A 20,531-nucleotide genomic window follows, 5' to 3' on the forward strand; every position below is an offset into this window, starting at 1 on the left:
AGAGAGTGGGTGTATCAAACAAGCAAACCTGTAAACCTGTAACTTCTTTTGGACAGAATTTCTGCAATTTTGATGCATTCTTTGTCAAAGAACGCCAAGAAATTAAAGACATCTCAAACTGTGACAAGGTGATGCCATTCCAAAATGATATGTGATCTTCAAGGAGGTCTGTGTATATTTGAAAAAGCAAATCGAAAGAAGGCGACTCAACCAGTATATCAAGCACTTTCTCTTCCACCCTTCTTAGAGATTCCAAAACAGATATAAAACACTGATTTTCATCACAGTAGTCATGTTCACTCTCAGCATTCCATTGTTGAAAGCTAGCCCTTAATAGGCCTGCACAGTTAATCGCTTTACAGAGAAGTTCACTGGAGGATTTTGACATGTCATTTGATGCAAATAAATCAACTACTTCCGTGGAAAGCATTGGTATTGGCCTGGAGTCTAAATTTACTTGATTATGAGACAGAAGCTCATGGCGGCAACGCACAATACAATTCCAGATAGGATGCTTGAGCTCCTGTTTAAGTAGATTCAGAAAAGAACTAAAGAACTTGCAAAAAGGCTGTACCTGAGAAGCAAACCAACTAAACCAGAGAAGGTATAACTCTAAATCATTTTCAGTGGCCTGTTCAATTGTCCAGTTGGCAGCAAACAAAAGCTTTTTTCCAGCAAGTGCCGAATCAATTTCTATCTGCCCACCATACTTAGAAGTAAACTCATGTGCAAAGTTTGGAAACATCATAACATGCAATATCTTCATATCCATCAAGTAAGGCCCCATAGATCCAATCGCACTTAGAGCTTGTTCCACTGGGCTCCGATCCCAAGCAGAATGAAATATATGAGATGCATTCTGAGACCCCAAAAACTCCAGATACAAGCAATTTTGTTTGACAGAAACTTCTTTTGAGTAACATACATAATCTCTTAGTTTCAACGGAGTTGGCCATCCTCCCGGTAGACACAATGAACGTCCTGGAGACGACTCAAATTTGTAGAGTTCATCCATTGATAGATAAGAAATTATCACATGACTAACAATATCTTTTCCTTCAGCCTCACCGAGAGATGAAAGATATGTATGTTCCCAACTTATTTGGAGGCTACATTCAGGCCAATTCCCATTGGTGAGAAGCCGCTGGAATAACTGCACCCAACGCGCAAGCTCAAGATATGTAATCTTAATATCAAGGCGCAATCCTTCAACTCTAGCATAGATGTGGGCTTTGGCCATCGAATCAACCATCATACCCATAGGAATACCTGAGAGAATGAGAAATCTTTTCACATCTTTAAGTTCACTCTCAACACAACGGTCACCACCTCCACCATCAAGCAGCCAGCATGGCTGCATCATATATATTTCAACCCCTCTATTTCGCATTGCCCGGGACACTTCACCATAGCTAGGGTCAACTGTGAGAAACATCCGAAATTGGGGATGGGGATGAAGAACCAATGGCTTGCCATCTACACTTCCACACTCATTAATTGTGATTGATCCACGCGGTTCAACCAAAGAGTTGATCCTATCAAGAACCTGTATTCATCATAAGAGAGGCAAATGTAAAACTTTGTTTACAAGTTGACGCTAAAATGGGCACAAAATAGAGAAACAACATAAACTCCCCAAACCAACAAAAAAATATCTACATACCGTGGGATTGCAAAGATTTGCATTCTCTAAAACAATCCATTCACCATTTTCAACAGCCTTTACCAGTACTCCGGTTACCCATTCAAATTTTGCTGAATATAGCCTTTGGCTGTGTTCCTCGTGCAACTTTATAATTTTCAGAATTCTATCCAGATCCTTGCATGACCATGATACGGGCAATCTGTTTGACTCCATGTCCAACTCTAGATGCTCAATTATCTCAACTAACAAATGAATAGAACCAAAGGTCCTTGACTTACAATTATCAGTGTATGAGGAAGAAGTAGTAGTCATGGGACCTCTACCAATGCTTGATAGGAAGGCAAGCCAACAGGTAATTACATCTTTTCTTCTCTCTATGAATTCCTTCACTGAAGATTCCAGTTGCAAGCTGCAGTACTCATTCACATAACACTCAATTCGAGTAACAGCAAATTGATAATGGCGGAAGGCATTATATTGCTCAAAGCATCCAAGTAACTCAGATATGTCTGATGCAGACGAAAGATTTATCTCATTTAGTACATTGCCAGTAAGCTGGGCAAGCAACCTTATCAATGAAGTCTTGCCAGAAGATGAAGGACCAACCAATATGCACAACCATTCATTCTGTACACAAAGTGCAGCAGCCTCCAAGCTATGCCGTATTCCAGGCAAAATTTTAAGCTCACTGTTTTTAGATGACTGAAAATGATTCCTTCTGATGTGAGTGTTGCCAACAACCAAATACTGAGGATTGAGTTGCACTCGTGGGTAGGGAGTCAAAAATGGCACTTGTCCAAATACTTCCTCATAAAGTTGGACAACTTTTCTACGGTCAGCTGCTGTACGCATTCTTTGAACATATATAGTGTTGAGGAAACAGTCAATTTTTGATCTTTCAGGTGCACCTAAACACATAGCCAAACAGATTAGGAAGCCAGCTTTATTTGAAGAATGTAAGCTTACTTTCAAAGAAAAAAAAATAAAAACAAAAACAAAGGCAATAACCTTGTATAATTTGGCAAGAACGAATCACATCTCGTAGGTTAAACTCCCAAGGGGAACCCACTTGAGCGAATTTATGATATAACATAATGTCCTCATGTAGTCGCTTATTAAATAAAATTAACTTGGAAAGCAAGGGCTTTGGAATTGAGGAATAGAGTGAACTACAGATGAAAAGATAGTCATCCTCGGTCAACTCGTCCACATAAACCTGAAACAAATAACAGGGCACCATATCACTACTAATGTTATGTATCCATATTGAGCTTGCTGTCAACAAGATTAAAAAAAATATAAAAATAAAAGAGTTACATACAAGGGATGAAAAGGAAATACCTTCGTAAAACGGTTAAGGAAGGACTTTGGAAGCCCTTTACGGCCTCCACCCTGATAAGAAGGATTCTGACATGCAAAAACTCTGAATGATGATGGGCACTTAAAAGTAACACCCAACTCCGGGATGAAAACCTCAGCTCGATGGTCTAAGATTGCATTTAAACCCTAATGTGGATAAATATGTTAGGAGATGGCTATATATAATTACAAGAGATATATTAACAAGCATATGCAGGACAACATTAACAAGAACAAGACAATACCTCTAAAACAGATTGTGGAGCAAGATTAAGTTCATCCAGCAGAACCCAAGATCCCTTCTTTAGAGCCTGAAGAACAACAACGAAAAAGCTGAATGAAACTCATACTCCATTTGAAAAGAAAAGAATGCCAAGATCAAACATTTTAAACCTGCAGAAGGATTCCATCATGCCATGCAAACTGTATTCCTTCGTCACTCTCAACTGGTAAGTCTGAGCCCAATAAATCCATTATGTCAGTCTGTACAAGATCAGCAAATAAATCGTTATTAGCACTGTGAAGACGCACAGATGTAAAGTGACCAAAGAAAGTGGAGCGCAGCCCTTAAAAAAGTCACAGGAAAAGAATATAGATGATCATGACCTGCTCAGATAAGTTTATCCGTACAACCGTATGCCCAGAAAATTTGCCAAGGGCTACAATTAAACTTGTTTTTCCAACGCCTGGACTTCCCTCCAACAAAACTAAAAACATAGACACAATTTAAGAGGTCAAAAAAGTTTCAAGGTGCTAGGTGTTTTTCTAAATATTTTCAGTGGTGAATGAATTGTGTGAATTTATCATATATATATATATATATATATCCACACACATATAATAAAAGTTTGAAAAATAAGCTTTAAAAGCACGATACCAGGCTTTGGAAGCTGCAAAGCCCGCAGAACCCGCATGGCATTTTTGCGAGTGGTTGGCGCCAAAAACTCAAACTGCTCAATCTCAAAAGGATCATCACCTGAATATCAATAAACAGAATTAAGAAATGAATGATTGCCTCTAATTACATAGAGAGTGCAAACTCAGATATAATAAGAAAGTGGCCACATTTCAACCAGAAACCAAATTACATGATGTCATTAGTTAATGTTTGAGTTGGAACTTAAAATATTGTCCACATTTGCAAAGGAACATTCTTTTTACACACTTGTCAAATCATCCAATTAAAATCCTTAATGATAATGATTATTTGAATATTCATAAAAATAAAAAATAAAGAACAAAGGTTGACAAACTTATCAAATAAGATATATTAACCCATGAAAATAGAAGAAAACAAAACGAAACGGACTTCTACAGAAAGTATAACTATTTATTGGGCAAATGAAACCCCCTCCCTAATTAACTCACCGTATCCCAACCATCAAGACTCAACCTTACACTACAAATCTCCCAAATCATCATGTAGCCATGGCACTATTTTCTTAAATAACCACACACAATCACCCTGCCCAGGTTACCAAGCTGTCAATGCACCATCAGCAGGTTCACCCCAACACCACCAGAACATTGTTATGATCATCATCTTTTCTCTCTAGACCTATATATATATTTTGAAAATTGTCATCGCACCACCATGAGACTCAATTTAGTCACTACCACTTCAAATCACTATTTTTCCACTAAATTGCCATTCCCAATCCATATCCTCTCTCACTAAATCTCTAGATATGTATGGATAGACGTATTTGAGATATATCATTAATCATAGAATCCTTACACATAGTATGTCTGGCCTATCAGCTTTTTTTAATGCCCCATAACTCTTACACGTCCAGGCTTGGGCAGAATAGCATAGCAACTATCAGTATTAGCAGTGATTGTGGGTAACTATTTTACATATCATGCTGCAATGTATAACAAGCCCCCAACATGAATCGACAAGGGCATACATTGTCATTCAATTCTCATGGCAATCACATCTGCCATTTTGAAGTTCTATTTCAGTATAATTAAAAGAAAAACATAACATTTACCTTTTGCAATGTAGAAAGGATGGATTCCAAAGAGATTGTCACATTGCATGTTATAACCGCATGAAATATCTGTAGAAATTCCGACATCACCCCAACCAGAGTTTTCCATTATGAGAAGGTTTGAGTTACCCGAAGTAGAATTGGCCATCTGTTGCAGCAAAAAAGAATGCATTTCTTAGTGACTTGTTCAGTATGTAAATAACAGGTTGCAATTCTAAAATTAAGGGGTTCACATGACACGTTCCAGGTATCCTTCTATGAACTTAAAAATTTAGTGCTAGGCTAGAGACCACTCTCCCAAACAGATGTAGTTAAAGGTCAGGGAGGTGGGAGAGGATGCTTTGGTGTGGAGGGGTTTGGGATCAAAAGGTGTTTTCTCAGTCTAGTCATACTATCGGAGTTTGTGTGGGGATATGGCGGTGGAGTTCCCGTGGCGTCGTGTGTGGGTTACAAGTGTTCCATCGAAGGTGGCATTTTTCGTGTGGACAGCAGCGTTTGGTAGGATTCCTACCATTGATAATTTGATTCGTCGTCATCATATTTTGGTTAATCGGTGTTGTATGTGTCGTGCGAATGCAAAGTCAGTGGATCATTTGCTTATTCATTGTTCGGTGGCTGCTCAGCTTTGGACTCTTATTTTTTCTACGTTTTTAGTGTGGGTCCAATCGAAAAGGGTGATGGAGTTGCTTTGGAGTTGGGGAGGGGGTAGGGTTGGGAAGAGGCGTAGGAAGGCTTAGGCTTTGGCTCCTCTATGTTTGATGTGGTTGATTTGGTTAGAGCGGAATCGGCCTATTTTTCAGGGGGATGCTCAGCCACTATCTTGGCTTGAGAGTCGGCTTTTTGGTGTTTTGTATAGTTGGGTGTTGGGGAGGGTGGATCCGGTTTTGTTTGACTTTTTGGATTTTGTAGATGATTTGATTGGTTAGGTGTAGCCCTTTTTTCGGTGGGGTTCCAGTTTTGTATTCCTTAGCATCTTCTTGATGCTTTTCGTAATTAATTTTATTTATTTATTCAAAAAAAAAAGAGGGCCCCAAATACTCAGTCACTCCCCATATATTCCTTCTTCCTAAACAAGCTGCTTACCATAATTTGAATTATATCACACAACCATCTGTAACAACAAAAATGGATACTTCCATGCTCAAACCAACTTACAAAAGAGCGATAAAAATTTCATTCGTTTCGAGCATGGAAAATATAAAAAGCGTATGAAAGTGCATCTACACTAAGCAAAACCTTGGGGCATTTGTGTAAAATTTAATGTATAAAGAGAAATAGAGAGAGAATAAATTATATGTATTATTGATAGATGTTTATAATGGTGTGTTGAGCTCTCTCCTTTATAGAGGAGAGGGAGAACAATTACAAACCGAAAGTAGAAGCACAAACCAAACAACATTATTAAAGGTACATTATTAAAGCATACTAATTATTATACTAACCTAATTATTAAAGCAACATTTTACATATTATATTCTAACAGCCCCCTCAAACTCAAGGAAGGAGGATAGGAACCAACCAACTTGAGTTTGGAGAGAGTAACAAAACAGAAAAATAAAATAAAAATAGGATATGAGACACTGTATGGTCGTGTCAGACCGTTGTAGAAGACACTGTATAGTCGTGTCGGACCGTTGTAGCAGCTAACCGGAATTAATGTCAGGACAGTTTATGGAGTCTTGCCGGACCCATGTAAAAGCTAACCGGAATCAATGTCGGGAGAGTTTACAGAGTCTTGTCGGACCCATGAAGGAGCTAACCGGAATTAATGTCGGGACAGTTTACAGAGTCTTGTCGGACCCATGAAGGAGCTAACCGGAATCAATGTCGGGAAAGTTTACAGAGTCTTGTCGGACCCTTGGAAAAGCTAACCGGAATCAAATGTCGGGACAGTTTATGGGGTCATGTCGGACCGTTGTAAAAGTCGCACCCTCAAAAGGTGTGCCCAATCTTTCAAAAGGCGTGCCCAATCCATAAAAAGGCGTGCCATCAAAAGGCGCGTCCATGTTGTCGTCTAGCGCCGAGCGGCGCATGATGCGCGTGTCTGCCTCTTCATCATGGTCTTTATAAACCGAAGCGGAGGCTGAGGCTTGGAAGCATAACAAACCAGTTGAAACCTCTTCGTTCTCTGAGAGCTTGTCGCTAAGAGCTGCAAATCTTGAAACACTCTGTAACCAACCCTTCTCTGAAACACTCAGCAACCCATAACATGGCCTCGTCTTCCCGTTCAGCTACCCAGAATATGGCCTCTTCGTCCCGTGGTCTGCTCACTCTCTTTCCCGACCTCAACGAGTCAACAAGAGAGATAACTGGTGCGGTGGCCAGTGAACCTCAACCAAGCGCCTCTGGTTTTGCTCCGTTGAACTTTCCGATGCGGTCGGTGGAGCAAAAAATGGCGGTGCAAACTGATATTGAGGCCAATCAGTATACTTTGAAGTCATGTGTGGAGACCATGATGGCGGTCACAAACCTGTCGCACCGGCTGCAGAGTAGGACAAATGAGGTGCAGCAGTTAAACGCCCAACTGGCTCTGCTCCAGCGCATGTATAAGGATGCGCGAGCAGAGATAAGTGTGCTAAAGGCGGAAAACAAGGAGCTGAAGCGGAAGGCCACCGTGATGTTCTGATTTGGAGGGCCGCCATATGCTGCAGTGGAGGAGCAGGGAGTAGTGATCGTGCCCAGTGGAGTGGGAAACACGGAGGCAACATCGTCAAGGGCCGCCCAAGACGGAGGCAAGAAGAAGAGACCGGCAGCAGAGTAGAGAAGGGAAAAATCCCACTGTGGGTGTGGGTGTTTTGTTTGTGTTTGTTTGTTTGTTTGTTTTTTTTTTTTTTTTTTTTTCTTTGGAATGTAAAATGGTGATCGGGGTGAGCCCCGACATGAATAAAAGGAGTTTGGTGTGCAGGTCATCTTCTTTTTTTTTTTTGGTTTTTGGTTTTTGGTTTTTTTTTTTTTTTGTGTGTTTTTTTTTTTTTTTGTATGTGAATGGTAAAGGAATAAAAAAAAGAAAAAAAGAAAGGTGATATTCAAATTGGTAAAAAAAAATGGGAGAGTGTTTTGTGTGGGCGGGTCCTACCACGAATGAAAAAGGAAGCAAAATGTATAAACTAATGAAAAGAAAGCAAAATCTATATGTGTGTGTGGGGGGGGGGGGGGGGAAGGATGGATAAAAAGGGTCAACGAGCACATGGATTTTGGATTCGGAGTGTGTGCATAATAATAATAAAATGAATGAGGGGAGAGAGGGTTTTATGTTTAAAGAAAAGAAGAGTGGGTAGATAATAGTAAAATAAAAAGAAACGAAAAGAGGGGGACAAAACCCATGTGAGAAAGTGGAGAGAGAGAGAAGAGGGTCAAGTCCCTCCTGTGTCTTTATTTATTTTTGTATATCCATCTTTGCAGATCACCACTTGTTCATCCTCTCACCCCCTTGCCTCTGATTTTATTTTATTCCCCTCCTCTTCTAGCCGAGAGAGAGAGGGCCCTTTTGGATGCAGGCGTCGGCCTTTGCGCCGTCGAAGCCGCGGTAGCGGAGGATATGCCGGAATGCCCAAGAACTCGGTTGAAGATTTAGCTGCCGACCACAGTTGTCGTCTCCAAACAAGAAGATCCGAAAGACAGTTGGGTGATACCCGGGTGAATGGAAACGGGTTGTTCCAGTTTCAGCAGCGCAGTGTTTCTCCTGAAATTGTTGAAGTACAGGAGGAATCCGTCCAAATAATGGACTTATATTGCATCTCCTGTTGAAGATCCGGGAAATGATCTGTTTCTGTATATTGGTTCACATCCTTCTCAGATGGAACCGGCATGGGAAGATATGAAGTTGTGGTATCAAGTTCAGAGGCAGACTAAAATATTGACTGTTATGAAACAAAAAGGTCTGTCTGATAAGTATCTGCCACAATTGAGCGCTTCTGGTAGGATAGTTCACCAGGGTAAGTGTCGGAGACCAAGCTCGGGAGTGAACAGGAGAAGCCGACGACTCGGCTGCATTTGACGGGTCGGTCTGAACCAGACCCGAGGTTTGTGTGCCAGTTCGGTGGCGAACCAGAGTGTAGTCCGGTGGTTTTCCAAATACAGAGGAACATCCGGCAGCCGGTTTTCAGCTGCAAGTTTAGCGCCGACCGGAACGCTAGATCACAATACCTCCCATCGGATTTCACTGTCAACAATAACAGAGGATGGATGAGAACATTTTCTGGTGAAAAAGAGAAACCGGGAAAGGAGCGAAAGGGATGGATTATTATGACAGGTGGCGTGGTCGGCGTTGGCCAGATCACGGCGTCGGTGGCTATCGTGTGGGCCGACGGAGTGCTCGACGACGTGGGTAAGATCTATGTTGTAACAAAGCTACAGCAAGAAATAGTAATGGTTCACGGCAGCTAGAAATGTGGCAGCGGAGTGAAGGTATGTGTAGAGGTCCGGCGGACGGCCAAGGCAAGGCTGCCGCCCGCCGGTGAAGCGGAATGACTAGGTTGTTAACCTTGCTCTGATACCATGTAAAATTTAATGTATAAAGAGAAATAGAGAGAGAATAAATTATATGTATTATTGATAGATGTTTATAATGGCGTGTTGAGCTCTCTCCTTTATAGAGGAGAGGGAGAACAATTACAAACCGAAAGTAGAAGCACAAACCAAACAACATTATTAAAGGTACATTATTAAAGCATACTAATTATTATACTAACCTAATTATTAAAGCAACATTTTACATATTACATTCTAACAATTTGTGCTTATTCAAACTCCTATTTCCTTACACCAGTATGAACAAAAAGTTGAGTGGAGGCTGTGGAGGAACATTTCTAACAATACTAATACTTCTTGAAGATTTAACATGAGAGAAATACTTTCTATTTTCCACAGATTGATGACGAGAAATATTATGACTTGATCAACTTTTTTAATCAATGGAAAGAATTTCCTTGAAAGCAAACCTCTTAGATTTTGTATGGGCATGCAAATAGACGAATTCATGTATCTCAGACTGCTAAGGCAACATCACCCTTTATATCTGTTTTTACCCTGCCGTACATGACATGAACTTTATTACATACCAAGTATTAAGTAGGTCGATGACAGTTCCTATTAAATCCATTTCTTTTCTTTCTCAATCGATCATAGGAATGCTATACCTAGCGGACACAAAGAACACAGTCTGTTTGGATTTTCACTGGAACCAAACAAAGATAACATATACACTCCTAAGCTCAGTACAAAAACCCAACAAGGTATGGGCCCATTTCAGGAACTTAGAAAATTGACTGATAGTTTACAGCTTACACAGTCATCATATTTATAGTTTTCTAGCCTGGTAAGTATAAAGAATTTAGTCAGAAGGTTAGCTCTGTTTCAAAAACATAACTACAAGACACCCAACTCATAACTGACTTCATGGTGGTTTCTGCTGAAACACAACACCCAATTCATAAATAACATCATGTCGGTTTGTAAGGAAACAAAGATTGCATTATAAAGTGGACCAAATCTGGCCACTTCGGAAAATTCTCAAATAGTTCCCAAGGCAAGGAAAGCAAACAGCATATTCACCATTTTCATAATGTGGTGATCAAGATAAACAGTGAAACCACAGTTCGTGAAAACAAGCAACAACACCTTTAGTTGTTCCAGAAGAAAGGACAAGCATCTCTCCCTCAACTCTCCGGCATCACTTTTCAAAATACCCGTACCTGGAAAAGATTGCAGGAAAATAATTTACTAGAGCGGAAAAAAAAAAAAATGCAAACAAGAAAGGTTCTGCAAGTACACAAAAACAACCATGTTGATAATCCACATTACCAAAAACCAGAAAAACAAATGTAGACTTGATATCACCAATTAACAGGAAGTGGTTAGCATAATATTCGTTGAAAAACCAGTCTAAAAAATCCTTCAAAAAATTTATAAAAAAAAAATTTGAAGAAAAACCTAGCAAGAATAAATGCATAACTTTTAACAAACATAAAGTTAGTTAAACCACAGCTGCTTAATGAAATATTACAAGAAAGCATGCCTTTTAAGACTGGCCTGGGAAAATGCACGACTGAAAGTCATTCAGTCATTTGTTTGGGTTATGTTTGTAGTTTGTAGCCGTTTGTTTGGGTTATGTTTTTTTTTTTCCTTTATTTTTCGTGTAGAGGATGCCTTATCCCCATTTCTTCTTTTTGATTAATCAATAAAATTTGTTGTTGATCCAAAAAAAAAAAATGCATGACTGAAAGTGTGACGACCCCGACCTCCGGACTAGTATATTATATTATTCTAATAAGTTTAATTGCATGATTGTGTGCCTGATTGTGTGATTACATGCTTAGTTTTGTAGCTATCTGTTGTCACATGAAATATCTATTCGTATTGACAACTTAGAGACAGAAAATGATAGCCTAGACGGCTTCAGAAACTGAAATTGAATAGCGTAATAGACTAATTAGAATATTTGGAATTTTATGGTAACTTTAATTGAAAATTGATTTGGATCAAAATAATTAGAATAAACTGATTGAATTAATTAGAATTGAGCCTAAATTACTTAACCTTAATCATACTTGATTAGGCTAAGCTAATCACGCCATATAAATAGCTCTAATTAAGCTTATAGGCTCATATTTACATCCTTTGGCTGAGATTTTGAGGAAGGGAGAGGAAGAACTCAACACTTTAGAGAGAGAAAGAGGAGATTTGAAGAGAATTTCTAGAATTTTGGTGAATTGAGCTAGGCCAACACTTGTATTCAACACTAGGTATGAAATCCATCTTTAATTCTTGGAAATATTGCATGAAGAAGTTTAATTCAACCAGCTCCAACACTCTTTTGCATGTAATTTAGAGTTATGTGTTAGATTTCCATGAATTGAGTGTAAAAGAGTTGAATTGCATACATGCATGTGCATTTTGAGTAAGAATCTATGAAATTCTCACATGCATGGCAATTTTGTAACTTAATTTGAGTGTTTTATCATGTTTTCAAACTTATCATGTGGGTTGATCAAGTTTTGGGAGGATATAGGAACATATATATATTCAATATGATGTATGCATGATTCATAATATAGAGTTCAAGCTTTTGGTTGTCAAAAGGGATCATGATTTTGAGTAAATGATTTCTAATTGGAAATGTTTTTAAATTATATAATGATTCTCTATGTTTTTGTACCAAAAATACAAGTTTTGAGGCTTTGAATATCATATTTGAACTTCAAACACAGTTCTAGAAATTCCAGAATTTGGCTTGTCCGCTCGAGCGTGAAAGTCGAGCTCTCGGAAGTTTTATAAAATTTTACAAATCGCTCGAGCGACCAAAGTGACGCTCGAGCGAGGACCCAAGTGACGCTCGAGCGAGGACCCTTTTTACTCAGTCTTCCGCTCGAGCGACCATTGAGCGGGAACTTCATGCAACCTCTACTTTTGCCAAGTTTGCAGACCGCTCGAGTGACGAAAGTTACGCTCGAGCGACCACCTTTGTTTTTGAACCCCCGCTTGAGCAAAGGAAGTTGTGCTTGAGCGGAAACCCTGTTTTCAGCAAAATTTGACTAACTCTTTTAGGTGCATATTTGCATCCTCATGTCATTTCAAGTACTCTTGGGCACCAATTGAACTCATATAATCATAGAATGAGTTAGAAACACATGAGAAGAATTGAATTAAAATGAATTGGTGCTTCAATTGTGCTTCTGTTATGTGTTTTGTTAGGTGGACGTCCGAGGCTTAATGGCAACTCAAACCACTGTGAGTAATAACCTTATAAAGATATCTTCAAAGTATATTTATTTTCGAATTAATTATTGTTTCTGAATTCGTAACATGTTGATTGATTGGTTAATTAAAATGTTACTTTGATGAATGAAGTTCACTTATGAAACTGTGGTGTGGCATCCACTGATTATAAGCCCTGCCTGGGGTAGCAATACCACGGCCATTGGTTTGAGCCTCTGCGGTCCATTGGTTTGACCCATAAGCCCTTGCCTGGAGGTAACAATACCACGGCCATTGGTTTGACCCTTCGTGGTCCATTGGTTTACACTTCACTATGATTGGAGTATTATTATTGTTCATGAATGAGCCCCTTAAATTGATATTGAATGACATCGACCATGAATCTATTGGATATTGAGAACTGAAACAAGATTTTGATTAGCATATTATCGAACTTCATTCACATAACCTCTTTATTCTGTTATTACTCACTGGGCCCTAGCTCACTATTTATTTATATATACGTAGATGGGCAAGCTGAACAATAGAGTTAGGTAAGCCTTGAGTCTACCCAGGTCAGCCTTTCGAGGAGTTTCCAAGCGAAGTCATCAGGCTCAGGTGGAGCCATACTAGTGGGACCCCATTTTGTTGTTCAGTGATTTTGTGTTTGTGCATTGTTGGGGGTTTGTATATTTGTAAGACATGAATTTTGTACAATTGTGATAAATGTACTTTTGGAACAAATTTTGCTTATTATATTGGTTCTCTTCATGTACGCATGGCTCAATGGATAATTTTTATGTTATTTTAGACTTCCGCTAAGTCCCATACTTTATCTTAAAAGGTTTATTTGTTTGGAGGCCGTAGGTAATCTATGATTACTGACCGGTCATGACGCTAAACCTATAGGGACAGGTTTGGTTCTTGACAGAAAGTATCAGTTCTCCAATCATGAAAACAACCCCCAAGACAAAATCTGATTATAGAGATTGCATCTAAAACTATTTCGCAAGATCAATTAATTTGTGGAGAATAACTTATTTAGTCAGCAATACAGAAACATGTGCCTCATGAAGAAAATGAGGATGTACCTAAACTTAGTCCATCAAGCAAAACAAGGAAAGCCCCTTGTAAGAATGCATCTGCGGGTTGTAAATTTCCCTCAGTTGCATTGATAAAAGCTATCCAGGACAAAAGATCTCTGACAGTAAGCATTCTCCCTGTTTGTAACTGATTGAACCACTGCAAGACGGAAAGCAATGCAAAAGAAACATACAAATACACCAAAATCAGTAGTAGCCACACTGTCAGCCAAACACAGACAAGACTGACACAATAAAGAAACCCAAAATAGTTTCACATAGAAGTACTAGTAGTTCAATGAGAATCAAGGGAATGCCAATATTAATAGCAGTACAATAATAATAACAATAATAATAAATAAGAGGAAGAAGAAGAAAGACAACAATATAACATCCCAAACTAAATATTCATGCTAACAGTGGCAGTGAAACATGCAAAATTTGTGGACTTCGAATTTTTGGATTAACAAGTTTATTCACAAGCAAAGGTACTTCAACAATCTCAAAGATCCTCAAAGGAGAGTTCATGGCATTTCCAATTGAAAATGAAATTTCCTTCAGAAACAGAAATAGAGATTTGGATACAAATTATTTTTCTAATCATATCTGCACAAATTTTAAAGTTCTGACCACTCATTCCATTTGTCTATATTTTAATCAAGTTTCTAAGAGAACTAAAAAATAAATTCAATTATTAAAACATGTGTCTGTAACCGCAGCAAAATAAAGTCAATATTGTAAGATGTAGCGGTAGTAACACGAAGTGATGATGTTTCAGCCGGCAATTACTGAAATAATATGATACTTTCCACATACAAGTTGACCTCACATTTCTTAAGTGTCGGTGTCAATATAGCAATGGAAGCTAGTGAGACTGACATGATCGGGCTGTAATGGCTGAAAATTTAATATTGATTCTAAGGCTTCCTGAAGACTTCAAAAAAAGCAAAAAAGTTTCCCTCGCTCTAGCCCGTTCTGAGATTTCAGGTGATGGAATCTGTGGAGCAGCAACAAATAAGATTTTATTTTACTTGGGGATTTTAATGATTTATGATTTTAGAGTTTATTTAGGATTTTACTTATATTATTAATGGTTGATGTACTGAATAGATCAGATTTTTTGGCACAATTGAAATTGAGAGCGTTGGATCTCTCTCTCTCCTTTTCCTCTCTTCTTTTCTCCTTCTTCTCCTTTGTTTCCTCTACCGTTTCCACGACATCAAGTTTTTTTCCATCATCCAGCAAAAGATCCAATAATATTTAATTAACCACTAACCTCTCTAAAATAATTTACTGCTTTTCAAACATCAAAATTAATTTCAAAGGTACTGCTCCAAATTCTTTGGAGACGAGACAACCCACCAAAAAGGAGGTGCTAAAAGCACACTTTTCCCCAAGGAGCCGTTTCTTCTCATTTTTAACTACTAAAAGTTCTACGACTCTCACAATACAAATGATCACTAAGAAAACCATCGTGACCATAAATCTAGCTCTCTCCCCATTCAAAAAACCCTCGAATAGAATACCAAGCACAGGAAATAATATCTGAAGTTACAAATTAACACAAATAGCATTGCAAAAGGTCAGCCAAAAATCATAACTGAACAGGGAGAGAATTGAGAGATGAAAAGGATTTCATTTGCTCCTCCTGGATAACACAAAATAATCAAGCCAAGGGTAACGTTGTGACTCCATGAAAAATTATTTACTGAAATCGTTCCAACAAAAAAAAGAACTAAGTTAACTTGCTTTGAGAGTTCAACTTCAAAAAAGTGGATATTAAAGACTAGCCAATCAAGATGAAGAAATCAGCATTTCTATGCATTTATACAGAAACTGCAGCCACTTGCTAAAAACATCTTCAGCAACTTGTAGTATAAAGAGAGCGGGGAGAGAAATAGTAATATCCATGAGCAGTTGCAATAGAAGATACCTCCCAGAAATTCAGCATAGGATCTACAACGCATGATAGGTCTGGGTTCGAAATTCTGCAAAAATGGAGAAAAAAGATTAAGCGAACAAATTCAATAATGAACTTACATTTAACTATGCTTTTGATGGTTCACATACCTCCGTAGAGCTATAGTTCTGAGCTCATTTACGGCATTGACAGGAGGAACCCATATCTCAGTAAACCGATTGCGAAGGGCAGGAGATAGTTCCTTCTTACCAAAATCACCACCAGGATTCATTGTTGCAAGAAGGAAAAAGTTCGGATGAGCAGTTATTTTCTCAAGATCAGAACCTCCTTTCTCAGCCAAAGACTGTAGGACAGAAGGGAAAATTGTCAAATCAATAAAATATAAACTGGCAAACAAATTTGGAAAATCCACCCAAACATTAACCAAGTAAACTAGAAGTGAACAAGGAGCAGAGGCCATAAATACCCCCTTGAAAGTTACATTATACAACCTGGAGATGGCTGTGAAAAAAAAAAAAAAAGAAGAAGAAGAAGAAACAGAAATTGACCAGGTGAAGACTGTCTACACACCATTCACCTCGAGGAAAACAAGCAAGGGGCAAACAACTAACAGGGTACACAGCAGCAGGGAAACAATTTGATGTGCAAATAGTACTAAGTAGACGTCAACCAACACCAGTTTAGAGTAGAAACAAGTTCAGAAAAAGCAGCTAGTAGTCAAATAGGTGAAAAATGTTGGCTCAACAGTCAACATGGTGATTAGGTAAAGAAGATGGTTCGAAACCACAGAAAGGTGTGTTTTTAATTCTTTATAGACAGAAAGAAACACATCTTCACACCATTAAAGTATGCAGACATCATTACAATATGCTTGACAGAATAAAATGAACAGCATATCATGTATATGCACCTTCACATTTGTAAAACTAATTATCTAAAAATCACATCATGCATTTCTAAAAGGAATGAAAATTCATCAAGTACAGATAGGACTTCCAATAGGACATAGTCAAAAAGGTGGCCCCAATTTATACTTTTTCTTTCAACTGTAAGACAGTATCGTACATCATATCAAGCAGTTCACATATTTCAGAAAGCAGTGGAATTCTGGCACCCAACTTCCAAAGTTATACTATAATTACACGATAATGAAGCAAAGACACATGTCAGCACTAACTCAAACAGCTATGCAATTGATATCAACGCATATCAAAAAAACCAGATATTCTGATAACATTACCCACCAGTTTCCTTTCCGGCTCCAAGACGCTGTTTAATCTTTCGAGTACACTGTCATCTGCCAAAGAAATTTCATCCACGAGAAAGAGATCGCCGTTCCTCATTGCTTCAACAAGCGGTCCATCTTGCCACATAAAAATGGTCTGCCACTTCTGCTGTAGCTGAGCTAGGTCCAGATTCAGTTGTTCAAGTGAATCAAGATCTTGTGGAGTAGCATCAGGATGAGAGACCAGACCCTGTCTATAACTATTTATAATTACACCTAGCTGATCAATAGTTGAAGTGGCTTGACCAATATCTGTAGATATTTTCTGCAGGCAAAAAACATTCAACATAAGAGCCATAAATATTGTACGAGAATGTGAAAAACCTCGAGTAATCAAGTTGTAAGACAAACAGAAAGGAACATACAGCAGTACCAGGGAAGTGAACAAAAGCCTTCGACAGCATTAATTGTTCACATAGATTTTTGAACTCCGAAGCAAGTCTTGATCTCTCTCGTACAGGATAAAACCCCTGTTAAATGATTCATCAATACATTTTTTTATTCTTCATAGACTTGTGTAAAATGAAACTTGTCATGTACTTTTGTAGAATGCTAGAACAACCAATCTAAATAAAAGAAGCAGAGATACAAAAACAAGCAAAGAAGCTAAAACTAAAATAGAAGACCACAAACCCCAAGGAAATCAGATGTTTCCGTGTACTGATGGCAATTCAAAATGTGTAATTTGGAGCCTAACACGATGCTAAGTAACTGGCAAACAGTTGTCTTCCCACAACCAGTTTCACCAATGAGGAGGACAGGCTCATGCATCTTGTAACAACGCTCTATAAGAAAGTACAACCTCCACATACTTTCAGTCCACGCAATTCTGCAATAAACAAGAAAGGGCAAAAAACAAACTCAGAACGTTACGCACAGGCACACCTATCAACACAATACACATAATACGAGACAGATGCATACTTTCCAAGATACTGAGAAACTCCTGAAGATTCACATAGGTTCAAAAACTTTTCCCTTTCTGCTGGATCCTGAATCACATAACAAACACTATTCAACCATTCTGAATGTGGAAGTTCCGTGACACAATTTCCAAGGCACCCGTATATAACAGTGTTATCTAGCCCTGACAAATAAACAAGCATCTGCTAATTACATTGCCTATGTGGACCCATAGAACTGTAAATGCATACCTATGTCATCCAACACTAGCACACACAATCCATTAGCCATTTAATCAAGTAAAAATAAGAGAAGACTGTTTAAAAATATGCACGCATAATATGCATGATTATATATCAGCATCTATAGTTACAATGCCTTATGAGTAAACGAACATCAGCAAGCAATGGAGGAAATTATGCACCAAATTATGCCATCACATAAACAAAATTTGCACTTGAATTAAACTACAGGATGCTATGTGGGGTACATATTTCGATGGAGCAGTGATCAGCTTTTGCAAAGAAATTTTTAAAGCCATAGCAGTTCTTTATTTTGAAGTTAATACCAGAGCAATTTTTAGTTGCTTCCACAGAAATCCAGGCCAACATTGTTCAATCTGACATGACAGCTGCTCTTATCAAATTTAAAAATTCTTCAGACACATGTTTCAATTGAGACAATTAAGAGATTGGTAAAAGAAACATAAAATGTCCAGGCACTTGTTTTAGGTTTTAGATGTTAATGCAACTCCAGAGAAATCTAGGTGACATGGTTCAATCATCGTCTAGTTACACAGCGAACTATGCATGCAGACATGGAGAGAGATACACATAGAGACGGTAGATAGACCTGCTTGTACAAGTCATCCCTGTCAAGTTTAACGCCGAGCTGTCTCTGCAGAACTTCTTGAACCACAGTTTTCTCACAATCATCTCTCAGCCTCTCTGCCAACAAAAAATAACCGTCTCTGGCTAAATCTTCATAGGTTTTCCCAAATGTCCTGAAACGATCAGCCCACCGAAACAAGTCACGTGGGGTAATAAATCCATGTTTCCCAGAAAAAACTTTACTACTCTGCCTCTGCAACTGCAACTCCTTCATGACTTTTTCAACCATTTTCCTGGCATAGCTTGCAGGAATTTTGCACCTCTTCTCCAATATTTCACTTAACTCTGCTTCAGGAATTTCATCAACATGGATCTCCACAAAACGGTTGCGAAATGCTCGAGAAAGCATTTTACGCCCACCATAAAAAGTAGGTGGATTTTGAGTAGCAAACAGCATAAAATCAGGATGAGCACGAACAGTTTCCTGTAATTCAGGTACAAATAGTTCCCTATTGTCGTCTAGCAACCGGTTCAATGCTTCCAGCACATCAGATGGAGCCAGGTTAAGCTCATCCAGAACTATCCAATGTCCATTCCTAACAGCCTTAACCAACACACCTTCATGGAATGCGAGCCTCCCACTAGCATCAGTGATGTAAGAACCTAGATATTCCTGCAGATCTGTGTGTTCATGATTATTGATCCGCACAAATTCATGACCAGTTATTGCAGCAAGATACTGAACAAGGCTAGTCTTCCCGCTAGACGTAGGCCCTTGTAGAAGAACAGGATATCTTCCAACAAATATAGCTCGTGCCAAGTTCCTGAGGTGCTCCTTAACGCTTTTAGTCAGAACATAGTTCTCCAATAAATTATCCAATGTTGAGTTTCCTCTTTTCATCAGGTAACCATCAAAAGAGACAGGTGGCGGTATATTTCCCCCTAACAAATATGATGATATCATTTGGTTCATTAACTTAGCACTAGGTTCATCTAATAAAGTCAAGAAAAACATACAAAATCCATCATAAAGGGCCTTCTGAAATCCAAAATGTCTTCTCGCCTTCTTTGTGTACTCTAGCGCACGGTAAAGAGATCTTAAACTATATTGGGGCTTCTGATTGGCCCCATCTTGCAGCCTTTCTTCAGATTTCTTCTTAGCAGCTTTATAAAAATGGACTATTTTCTTTACTAGCTCAATATTCGAATGGCCATCATCCACAAACTGATTTATAAACAGAATTAAATCTTCATCATCTAGCACATCATCAACAAAGTATTCAGTAAATCTACTACGTAACAAGTAGGGCAAATCTCTCTTCCCAGCATCAGTGGCAGGATTCATGCAAGCAAATATACGGAAGTTGGGATGTCTGTAGATATAATCAGCATCCCCTCTTTCAGCTAAACAAAGTGAACCATTCTCTTCTTCAAGAACGCCAATAACTCTCTGTAAGGTCTCTGGAGGAGCCAAATTCATCTCATCAAGCAAAATCCACTCACCATTTCGAAGAGCAGTTACAAAAGCTCCCTCTACAAATGAAAATATCATTCCGGATGAATCATTGATTTGCGCACGAGCACTTTCAAGTTTCAAAGAAAAATCCTCCCAAGCTTTCAGTAATTCTTCCCTTAAAGGTCTCTTTCGCTTGGTACCAGACCCAGATCTTCCTATTTCAAGTATCTTCTGGACACCCTTTCGAAATCCACTTAATAACTTCTTCCAATTCTTGTCGTTCACAAATTTCTTCAAACGAACAAGAAAATCCTCATTATCCTGAATGTCAACAACCAATAACATAAGTTGGTCGTGCCAA

At 38.6% G+C, this 20,531-nt stretch overlaps 1 protein-coding gene across 9 annotated transcripts in view; it reads right to left on the reverse strand.

The window, feature by feature from the left end:
• The window catches only part of LOC114296624 (midasin-like protein), a 66,852-nt gene that overhangs the window by 35,322 nt on the left and 10,999 nt on the right, over positions 1–20,531 (reverse strand). For 6 of the 9 annotated variants that reach the window (XM_082908909.1, XM_082908905.1, XM_082908907.1 and 3 more), the window contains 18 exons: positions 18,737–20,491; positions 17,906–17,973; positions 17,615–17,810; positions 17,347–17,451; positions 16,941–17,246; positions 15,846–16,039; positions 15,709–15,763; positions 13,785–13,935; positions 10,552–10,691; positions 4,999–5,146; positions 3,882–3,980; positions 3,611–3,711; positions 3,398–3,487; positions 3,250–3,315; positions 2,987–3,151; positions 2,654–2,861; positions 1,664–2,553; positions 29–1,546 (listed from right to left, as the gene is read on the reverse strand). In XM_082908909.1, coding sequence (XP_082765035.1) covers positions 29–1,546; positions 1,664–2,553; positions 2,654–2,861; positions 2,987–3,151; positions 3,250–3,315; positions 3,398–3,487; positions 3,611–3,711; positions 3,882–3,980; positions 4,999–5,146; positions 10,552–10,691; positions 13,785–13,935; positions 15,709–15,763; positions 15,846–16,039; positions 16,941–17,246; positions 17,347–17,451; positions 17,615–17,810; positions 17,906–17,973; positions 18,737–20,491 — 6,255 coding nt within the window. The remainder of the gene's footprint in view (positions 1–28; positions 1,547–1,663; positions 2,554–2,653; positions 2,862–2,986; positions 3,152–3,249; positions 3,316–3,397; positions 3,488–3,610; positions 3,712–3,881; positions 3,981–4,998; positions 5,147–10,551; positions 10,692–13,784; positions 13,936–15,708; positions 15,764–15,845; positions 16,040–16,940; positions 17,247–17,346; positions 17,452–17,614; positions 17,811–17,905; positions 17,974–18,736; positions 20,492–20,531) is intronic. The other 3 variants (XM_082908912.1, XM_082908910.1, XM_082908911.1) reach the window with 1 other exon arrangement.

Source organism: Camellia sinensis, chromosome 15 (genome assembly GCF_055761805.1).
Source record: "Camellia sinensis isolate YWXY chromosome 15, ASM5576180v1, whole genome shotgun sequence".
Taxonomy (NCBI): Eukaryota; Viridiplantae; Streptophyta; class Magnoliopsida; order Ericales; family Theaceae; genus Camellia; species Camellia sinensis.